Source organism: Astyanax mexicanus, chromosome 22 (assembly GCF_023375975.1).
Source record: "Astyanax mexicanus isolate ESR-SI-001 chromosome 22, AstMex3_surface, whole genome shotgun sequence".
Classification (NCBI taxonomy): domain Eukaryota; kingdom Metazoa; phylum Chordata; class Actinopteri; order Characiformes; family Acestrorhamphidae; genus Astyanax; species Astyanax mexicanus.
The window spans coordinates 9,479,804-9,490,161 of NC_064429.1; the positions used below are offsets into that span (position 1 = coordinate 9,479,804).

General features: G+C 40.1%; 1 protein-coding gene across 2 annotated transcripts; it reads right to left on the reverse strand.

The window, feature by feature from the left end:
• Positions 1 to 107: 107 nt before the first annotated feature.
• tchp (trichoplein, keratin filament binding) lies at positions 108 to 9,985 on the reverse strand. Of its 2 annotated transcripts, none has more exons than XM_049470725.1 (13): positions 9,890 to 9,985; positions 8,657 to 8,890; positions 8,172 to 8,382; positions 7,369 to 7,425; positions 7,206 to 7,274; positions 6,697 to 6,870; positions 6,450 to 6,562; positions 5,514 to 5,580; positions 5,199 to 5,371; positions 4,122 to 4,203; positions 3,144 to 3,329; positions 2,820 to 2,963; positions 108 to 1,154 (listed from the first exon to the last, which is right to left on the reverse strand). In XM_049470725.1, the coding sequence occupies exons 2-13, from the start codon at positions 8,845 to 8,847 to the stop codon at positions 1,122 to 1,124; spliced, it is 1,500 nt and encodes a 499-aa protein (XP_049326682.1). In that variant the 5' UTR covers positions 8,848 to 8,890; positions 9,890 to 9,985; the 3' UTR covers positions 108 to 1,121. The 2 variants fall into 2 exon arrangements, with proteins under 2 accessions (XP_049326682.1, XP_007233548.3); XM_007233486.4 differs by having other exon boundaries at positions 9,760 to 9,954.
• Positions 9,986 to 10,358: the final 373 nt, after the last annotated feature.

The window sequence follows — 10,358 nt, forward strand, 5'->3', positions numbered from 1 at the left end:
CTTTTTTTTTTAAACACCATGACTTTTTTCCAGGTTTTCCATGACCGTATGAACCCTGTACTGCTCTTTATTCTTAGTGATGTTAAAATTTTATTCAAGACCACTATTTTTTTTTTTTTCATCAAAAGCCTATTTTTTATTTAAATATTTGACTACATACAAAATCATATAAATACAACAAACATACAAATATTCTTTCCCTCATAAACCATCAGCTAACACTCAGCCAAAACTCACAAGTTGAAAAATAATACGTGATAGAAAACTACAAAAATCAGCAGTGGCAAAATGCTTGATTTAAAAAGTGACTAGTTATAAAAAAGCAAATTATTAGCTACAGTTTTAACTTACTGACTGACTCTATGGCTACATTCAAACAGCAGGTAAAACATTTATATAATAACCCAAATCCCAAATTCTCTCACTAAATCTCTTTTTTTATATTTTAGTCTGGTCACACTACATATTACTTTTTTTTTTTTTTTTTAATATGATTTATATCAAACATTGGTCTGAACAGTTCAGGCTCCTAAACTAAGTGCTTATGCATTTAAGTGAGCAGCGCTTCACGTGAAGTTTCAGTTTCATCTTTTTCAGCATCACAGGAGATATCTAGCAGTTCCAGCTCTCTGTAAACAGAGCATGATTTGCAGCCATGCTTATTACTATGGTTTGTGTCCTTGTTTGTTTTTAATCTTCACTTTTAATCTCCATTTGATGCTGCAGCAGCGCCCTCCTGTGATCGTGTTTGGTAATTTCATCAAAACTTCATTTAAACTTTTTTCCTTCTCTTTATGCCCTTTTTTATTTCTTCTTAAAATAAAAGTTCAATTAATTCCTACATGTACATATTAAATTTCAAATCGGAAATAGAAAATATCAGATTCAGAGCATTTTTTGCTGTTCACACCTGTATCACATACGATACAAAAGATTGGATTTGATCACATTTACCTGCTGTATAAATATAGCCACATATCTGCTACAGAACAGCCCTGCTGACCTGCTGAGTCTGGTGTATAAAAGCTGAGGTAACAGTAAAGCCTCTGCAGGGCTGGTGCTGGGAATTCTGGGATGGAAGACTGTAGCGAGGAAGTCTGTGAGGCGTCCGAGTGTGATCATCATGTCCAGGCTGAGCGGGGTCTGCTGCGAATCTGCAATACAGAGAAAAAAAACTCAATCAAACACAATAAAGTCCTTATAAAGCTCGAGTGAAGCCTCGTTTTCCTGATAAACAGTCATATTCATACACTGCCTGGCCATTAAAAAAGTCTGTATCAGTACTCATTGTTTTTTATTTGTTTTTAATTTGTGTAATTTGCCATCAAATCTGTTTCTTATTTCTATATTATTTGTAGATTTATGAATATTGACTAATTTTAGTTTAGTTTAGTTTAGTTTTTTTTTTTTTTTGTATTGCGCTCCTGAACTGCCTCTGTAAGCAGAGTTGCCAGGTTTGCAGTTTTCCATTCAGATCAGTGTTTTTTTGGGGGCCAATTTTATATTCATCATGGCCACTAAAAAGCGGTTTTCCTGTGGAAAGTTTAGATATTGGTCTGGTTTTAGCTTTGGACAGTAACTGTATCAGACATCTAGACAAACCTAATATATTTTGCAACAAGTGCTGTGGACTAATAAAGATAAAACTGAACTTTTTGGCTGCTATGATTAATGACTAAGGTATTTTTTGAGAAAAAAGGGTGCAGAGTTTGATGAAAAAAAAAAGAGAACACCTTTCCAACTGTTAAACATGGGGATGGGTGGATCATGATTTGAGCTTGTGCTGTAGCCAGGGACAAAGGAAGCATTTCACAGAGGAAAGCAAGCAAGCAAACAAACACAAACCTCACCTTTTCATCTGTAGAAATATATCTGATGCTCTTTACGATTAAATAATTTAACACCCTAGTAAATGCAGAAAGACAGCAAAGCAGCAAGACAGGAACGTCTCAGAACTAAAAGCCTTCTGCAGGACGAATGGTGGGTGACTGTCCGTTTACAACAAGCAAGCATGCTATGCTATTACTCTAGCCTACTCACTTCATTATACTGAGTCATGTGAGAAATTTACATGGTAACTTTTCCTCAGGAAAGCTTCAGCGCCACCTGCTGCCTCCCTTTTCCTTTACGTGCTGCAGTTTGGGACCCAGTCGCTGGAGCAGCAGCAGCAGCAGCAGAAAAGTAAGAGGTTCATTGTTTTAAAATTAAGATGCAAAACTGATAACAAATAATAATAATAATAAATAATAATAATAAAAAATAATAAATAAGGGTGCATATCTATAGGAATGTTGGGCTCATTCCCATTTCACTGTTCATTTGCCAGGTTTCCATCCAAACATCTTCCAAAAGCTAAAATAAAGCTACAATGCTAATAATAGGGGCATAGAGTTTCCCGTTTAAAGAAATAACATGCTATAATGTGTATAAACAGTGTTTTTAATAAACTACCAGTGCACTTTATAAGCTCCCAGTGCCTTGTTTTAAAAGTCAAGGGCCTCAAAATTCTACCAATGTAGTGTGGAGCTCCTTTAAGCTTGTTAATGGTGTAAAAATAGCCACTTCTTTACATGGGTAACTCTATGCCCCAATCACTTGCATTGTAAGCCTGTTGGGAGCATCGGCTAAAAGCGCTGTATTTCTGAATTCTGGGGGTGAATGGAGTTCAATTAAACTTCAATAAAAATACAACAAAGGTTTGTACTCATTATCATGTTTCACTAACTCAAATCCATTCACACCGGAGTTCTCCTTTAATATCCACATGAAGCTAAACCTGGATATCTCTATACTACATTATACTGATCTGGAGCGCTCACCCTCTCCTCGTATCCCCGCGACTCCATCCTCCGTGTCTCCAGGCGGAGCTCCTCCTCCTGACGTCTAAGCTCCTCCCTTTGCTCCGCCTCCTCCTGCTCTACTCTCTGTTGCTCCTCCCACTGCTGCCGCCGCCTCTGCTCCACCTCAAGGACAAAGAGGAGAATAGAACAGCTGTTTGGAAGCGTCTGGAAGACGTTAATCAAGGCATGCTTTGGTGCTAAAAGACAATCAATCAATTAAACTATAAATATACATTTTTAATTTTCACTATAGTGTAAGCTACTGTAGGTTTTAAAACACAATAATCACGCAGGTTGTCTTACCTGTGAGCTGATATCCTGCATGCGTGCCGTGCGGAGCTGCTCCTGCTCCTCCCTCTCCTGCTGCTGCTCCTCCTCCTGCTCCTCCATCAGCCTCCGGAGCTCCACCTTCCTCCGCCGAGACTCCTCCAGCTCCATCCGCTTCTCCTGCATCTGCTCATCCAGCTGCTGCTGACGCACCCACAGCACCTGCAGTGCAAACAAACCAACCATTACAAAGCTGTAATTCATTAAAAGAAAAAAAGAAAAACTGGAAAACAGTTTATTTGGGTGAGTAAAGAGCTTCCGTTTATGTACAGTACGCTTAGATTTCCAGATTTACACTATAGCTGGGTGCAGCAGCATTAGCATTAGCAGCTAACTTATCATGCTGTCCTTATCAGTACAGTGATGGCGGCGCTCAGAGCTGAAGCTAAAGCTAGCGTTATAGGATGTAAACAGTGTTTTTTAATAAGTTTCTTGTGCACTTTTTTATAAGTTATTAATGCCTTGTTTTAAATGTCAGAGCTCTCCGGATTCTATCATGGAGGTGTGGAGCTACTTTGAGCTGGATAACGGTGTAAAAAGTGATTTATCAGGGTAAATTATGCCCCTTATCACACAGTCTGAAGGGTGTTTGGACAAACTGTTAAAATTTCTGGATCTCTGAATGCTGTGGGAGAGCGGAGGTGTGCTACTAATCAAAGATAAGAACTTTTTATCATGTTTTTCAACAGCAAAAGTTCATTTTACACCAGAGTTCTTCTTATAGTAACTTTTTACACTTAAGTGCTTGTTATAGTGCAAAAAATATACGATTTACATCAGTTTACCTGCTTTGCTTTTGGGTACTTCCATTCATAAGAGTTCTGTTTGTTTGTTTGTTTGTGTCGCCCCCTATGCTTTCTACTGTGTATTACAGTCAGTAAAAATGAGCTTGTGGATCATATATTAATATTTTAAAGCGCCCCCTACAGTTTCTGTAGTGCAATAGTGCTTTACCTCCTGCATGAGTCTCTCTCTGGCTCTCCTCTCCTTCTCCCACTCGGCCTCTCGCTTATCCCACACTCTCTGCGCCTCCTCTCTGACCACACACACACAGACACAGAAAAATGTCATTACGTTCACTGGTTTACCACTTGTATTTATGCCTTTACCAGCCATTTAAAGTAGAAAACCGGTGTGAAATGGACATGAAACATAATAACGAGTATAAACTTTGACTGCAGTTGGAACACAAGTAAATTATCGAAAAGGTTTTTGTAAAGAGATCAGTGCAAAAAAAAATCTCTCTATTTTCCAATCAGCCATTAAGGAACAACATTTTTGTTGTTTGTATTAAAAGCAAAATTCTCACGGTTCTCATTTCCTATTAAATAATATCTGATAGAGACAGATTATATCTGTACAGTATCATTCATTTTACTTCAGTTCTGAGTATATGTAGTGCGCTATTGATATCATGTTGGAGAGCAAGACCAATTGTGCTCTCTCAGGACTCCGGCAGCTGACGGCAAGCTGCATGACCAGGATTTGAATAGGAAATCTCCCGATCATAGTGAAAGCGCTTTAGAAAGCTGGACCACTTGGAGCCCCTGTAGTCTATTCTTTAAAATTATTACTTATTATATCTCAATGTTTAGTTATGTCAACAAGAAAATCGTTATAATAGCCTGAAAATATCCTGAAATATTGTGATATTATTTAGGACCATAATTGTCCACCCTTACTGTGTGTATAAAGAAACTATCTGTGCACTTTCTAAGCTCTCAGTGGTTCGTTTTAAAAGTCAGGACCCTCAGAATTCTACTAATGAAGTGTGGAGCTACTTTGAATTTGTTGTTAAAATGGTGTAAAAATAGTAATTTCTTTGCATGGGTAACTTTATGCCCCTATCACTCTAAGTATTGTAGGATTATTGGGAGCATCAGCTAAATTTGCTGCATTTCATAAAGCTGGAGTTATATATATATATGGAGGTTCTTTAAGTAAAGCCTCCCTTTAGAAAGTTGTTCCAGAGTTAAGAAGGTTGTATGAACTCAGTCAATAACAGAACATGATGTCAGCAGGGTTCCTCACCGATGCAGGAGGTCGAACTCCGCCTCTCTCTGCCTCTCCAGCTGCAGCTGCTCTTCCAGAACTTTCTTCATCCAGGCGGCGTCAGCCACAGCCCTCTCCCTCCTCGCGCTCTGCAGCCTCTGCTCCTCATCCTCCCCCTCCAGCAGAGCCTCCAGGATCCTGCGGTCTGCCTCCTGGTGGATCAGAGAAACAGTGCAGAAACTTAGTGATAAACAGCTTTGTGTTAATCATCTGATACCATGTGATCCTGTTTTGTCTGGAGTCTCTGGACCATTGTTTTAATATATCAGTACTGGATTCACGACTGAAACTCACCAGCTCTTCCTGGACCTGCTGTGCTCGTCTCTTCAGCTGTGCGCGGTACTGACGGCTCAGGAACCGCCTACAGGGAACCAACAGAGAACACCATCAAGCTCAAATCAACTCAGAAACCTGTTCACCTCTTAAAAGGAACTTATTAGGAACTTAAAGGGGACATATTATACAAGTTAGAATAGGTCTATGGTTTGTTTTTTTAAGTTATTTAAACAAAATCACGCTCACATAAAAAGGGACCTCTCCAGCTTTATTCTTACCAGCTTCAATTCCTTTCAAAACTTTCCCCTTCAGTTTAAGGGCTCTGTCCCTTTTATGCTAATAAGCTATAGCTTGTTAGTGTTAACTTGTTCTAAACGGCAAACACGAACATAACAATTCATCCTCATTTCATTATTTGGAAGTATTTACATCTCCCTCATCTGATGACTTGCCACAGACAGTAGTTACAGATCCCTCCTTCAGAAGAAGTCTGCTGGCTAATCCTGCTATGTACTGTCTGAGGTTCTCAACTAGCAGACCGAAATTGCATTATTTTTTTCTTTCAACTAATCTAGTGGGTGGGGCTCTGATGGGGTGAAGGGTGGAGTCAGGGTGGTTCTATTCAGGTTTTCTTATTGTGATGTCACAATAAGGGAGGAGCCAAATAGTTCATAGAAGCAAATGATTCCTAATGCCAAACTCGTTCAGCTGATTCACATTTCTTGATGTTTGGAGTGTTTATACAGGTAGATGAGACCCAAGTCCAAATGCAAACCACACAAAAAGCGTGTATATTTAAAAAAAAAAAAAAAAAAAGGTGTAAAATTACGCTACAGAACATCACACACTACATCTACACTGCCACACAGATAACACTCCTGTGCTCCTGTGTCACATTTGAGGAAAGATTTTGGGTGACGTTTACCTGCTGTGGTTTTTAGAAAGAGCTCTTACCCAAACTCCTCTTTCCTCCTGCTCTCCTCTGCTCTCTTTCTTTCATCCTCCAACCGCTCCACCTCCCAGCGCTGAGACATCAGAGCCTCCTCCTCCTTCTGCAGCCGCCGAGTCTGCAGCACACACACACACAAGCATATACACACTCTTTATACTGTATATATACAGCATATATCTAGTACTAGAGATGGGCAACGTGGTGCTATCCTGTTGCAGGACTGATGGATGGTTCTAGAAGCTTCCTCACCTCCTCCTCCCTCAGCCGGAGCTCCTGCATCTGTCTGCGAAGTTGCTCCGCCCTCTCTCTCTCCTCCTCTTTCCTCCTAAGCTCCGCCTCCTTCGTCCTCTCCAGCGCCTCCCGTCTGCTCCTCTCGTACTCGTTCTCAAAGCGCCGCTGCTCCTCAGCGTCCCGCTCCTCCGCCTAAGGACGAGATTACAAGCAATGTTAATTTGTAGCACTAGACAAAGTACTGGGGACACCAATACAGTTTAAACTATGCTCGGCCTGCGTCTCAAACAACAGTGTTTGAGAGAGCAAGGCCAACTCTGCTCTCTCAGGACTCTGGCAGCTGATGGCAAGCTGCATGACTGGGATTCGAAACAGCAATCTCCCGATCATAGTAGCAGCGTTTTAGCCCGCTGTACCAAGTGGAGCCCCTGTATTAATATTACTCCTGATCAGATATATAGTATCTGGGGTTATAATAATTTAGTATAGATAGCTATAATTACCAGTGGGTTTTATGAGTGAATTACCTGTTGTTTCTGCTGCTGCTGCACCTGCCATTGGCTCACCACATGATCCTTATGCAGCTCTGACTCCACCTGCAGATGGAGCAGATGCAGATGTTAGAAATACAGGGATCTGGGTTTTAATGTGAGTTTTAATGTGGCTTTAAACTCCTGTTTTGGGACTCACCTTCCTGAGTTCAGGGTTGTTGTTCTTCCAGTGCTCCTTCAGCAGCTCCTGTGCGAGCTACAGCGAGAAAAATATGGATGGAAAAAATGTTTATAGACTATGATTTTTGGTATCTTCGGTTTATAAAATGCTGTTAATTGTTCAATTTTACACTTTTGAACAAAAGCATTATCCTGCTGAAAAAATGATGTTATCAGTTAGAAGTTCTGTCACGAGAGACAGCAACCAAGTATCAGCAGAGCTGTTCTTGTCCCTTGAACCACTACTAGGGGTGACTGACTGTCGTATTTGATGCTTCTCAGTGTGGCAGTATGTCCCTCCACAGCAAAGACAGGAGACCTCCATCCTCAAACCCTCAAAATATTATCGGATATCGGGCTCTAACAACTAATTGATTAAAATATTTAAAATGGCAAAATAGTTGCCAAATAATCGCCTTCACTTCCACCTTAAATTCCACCTTAAATGTGGCAGCTCCACCAGCAGTTCCAAAACACGCTGCAGTTTTAGCCAAGCTAACGTTAATGAGTTCTACTTTTTGTCTCGCTTAGTTTTACTAGAGACTGCTAGAGTAGTTAAACAAGATTCGTCTCATTTTAAGCTGATTTAGATTTCATCTCACGTTTAGCGAGTTTTCCGTTCCACCTTAAATGTGAAAAACACTTTTCTACTGTTCTTCTTCTGGCAATACCCAGTATCTAATCAGACCACACCTGTAATCATTTACATATCTGCCTTTTAAATGCCTCTATACGTAAGTCAGCGTCTGATGAACATCCAGCAGAAGGTTTCAGAGTGTTCACCTTCTTCCTGCGCTCCTCTCTGGCTGATCTCAGCTCCTCCGTTCTCTCCACCTTCTGTCTGGACGCTGCTCTCCTGTCTGGCACGCTGGCCTTTAGCTCCGCCTCCAGCTGGTCCTTCTCCTCCTGCAGCATCGCCCTCAGACGCTCCCTTCGCTCCTCCAGACTCCGCCTCTTCTCCTCCTTCATCTGCTCTCGGTGGAACGCAGACATGCTGGAAAGAGGAGAGGAGAGATGGGGTAAGAAAATCTGGAAATGGAGTTTCTGAAAACCCAAAAATATAAAGAATGGAAGAAGCTACTACTCTCCAAAAAAAATGTTAAACATGGTGGTGGCAGCATCATGGTTTTATTGCTTTGGGGCTAAAACAATTTGCTATTATTGATGAACAGATTAATTTTATATTTAATGAGCAATGCAGTTAAGTCAATTAAAAATGGTTAGTATGGTGTGAATCTGACTGGTTGATGATATAAAGGAGGCGGTACCTCTGCTGGTAGGACTCTCTGGAGCTCCAGTGGGCCTGTTTGCTGCTGTGGACGTTCTGCTGTTTAAAGTACTGTGAGTGGAGCTCCCACTGCTGCCTCCAGCGAGCCTCCTGCTCCCGCTGACGCACCATCTGACGCTCCAGAGCCCGGGTCCGACTCGGCCAATGAGCAGAAAGGGTTGGCAAAGCCATGGAGCTACTGGACCAGCTCAGTCAGACCAGTGGTGGAATACACCTGCGGATAGGTAGATGATATGGAGAAAGGGTTAACACTGGAGTTTGTACAGTTTCACAATTACATCTTACATTAAATAAGAATATGTATACTGCACTTTATATAGGACACTGCATGTTGTTTACAGTAGTAGGATTATTGCACATTATAACAAAGTGTAAATAAGATACTGCAGGACATTTATATGGTGCTAAAGTGATGTAAAATGTAGCTATTAGACATAACATGTAACCTACCACACATAACATTATCACTCTAAACTCAATCAGGAACAATATATAAGTGGCGAATCTTTATAAAGGTCACAATAACCCAATTATCTTAAGATCTACCAGCACTTAAGAAGCCACTACTTTCCAAACAAACAAACAAACACTAACTGTTAAACATGGTGGTGGCAGTATCATGGATTTTGGTCTGCTTTATTGCTTTGGGACTAAAACACATTGCCATTATTGATGAACCGAAGCACTGAAATAACAAAAAAGATAAATAATCCAAAGAAAACAAGATTATATTCATAAAGTTTTAAGAGTTCAGAAATCAATATTTGGTGGAATAACCCTGGTTTTTAATCACAGTTTTTTTTTCATGCATCTTGGCATCATGTTCTCCTCCACCAGTCTTACACACTGCTTTTGGATTACTTTATGCTGCTTTACTCCTTGTGCAAAAAATCAGTTTAGTTTGGTTTGATGGCTTGTGATCATCCATCTTCCTCTTGATTATATTCCAGAGGTTTTCAATTTGGTAAAATCAAACAAACTCATCAAAATTTCAGAGCTGTTTAACAGTACAACGTTAGGTTATAGTTGTATGTAGTGTATTATAGAGCGTGTATGAGCTGGATTAGCTGTAGTTAATCTCACCGGGTTGAACGCAGCGCTGCAGTCGCTCACTGTAACTCTCCTCAAACTCTTATTATCAATATTAAACACGTAAATTAAACCTATACAGTAAATTAGCTTTAGCTTTAGCTTTAGCATTCGCTTTACTCGCCTGACACAAACAGCAGCTCCGCTCCTGGATACCGTTTAAATTTCCTTGTTACAGTACGGAGCGCAGAGAGGGTCAAACCCAACCCCAGATTTAGCGTTTCCACTACAGCCACGCGTCACGTGACACACTCAACCCTCAAGACTGCACACTGAGAGTTCAGATCATGCTGTTATTTATATATATATATATATATATATATATATATATATATATATATATATATATATATATATATATATATATATATACTTGTGCATCTCAAAAAAATAGAATATCACTAAAAAGTTACTTTATTTCAGTAATTCAGTTTAAAATGAAATCCAAAAAACTAGTGTCTCAGACAATTTGAATACTATATAAGACCAATTAGTACTTTTGGCAGTCTTGGGAGTGTGCCAAATCCTGCTGGAAAATGAAATCTGCACCTCCATAAAAGTTGTCAGTAGCAGAGGGAAGCATGAAGTGCTGA

Coding starts and splice junctions, on each gene's coding strand:
- tchp (XM_049470725.1), bottom strand. CDS start 8,847: ATGGCTTTGCCAACCCTTTCTGCTCATTGGCCGAGTCGGACCCGGGCT. Junction 6,563..6,696: donor TCCGGCTGAGGGAGGAGGAG/GTGAGGAAGCTT, acceptor TGTGTGCTGCAG/ACTCGGCGGCTGCAGAAGGA. Junction 5,581..6,449: donor AGGAGGAAAGAGGAGTTTGG/GTAAGAGCTCTT, acceptor GGTTCCCTGTAG/GCGGTTCCTGAGCCGTCAGT.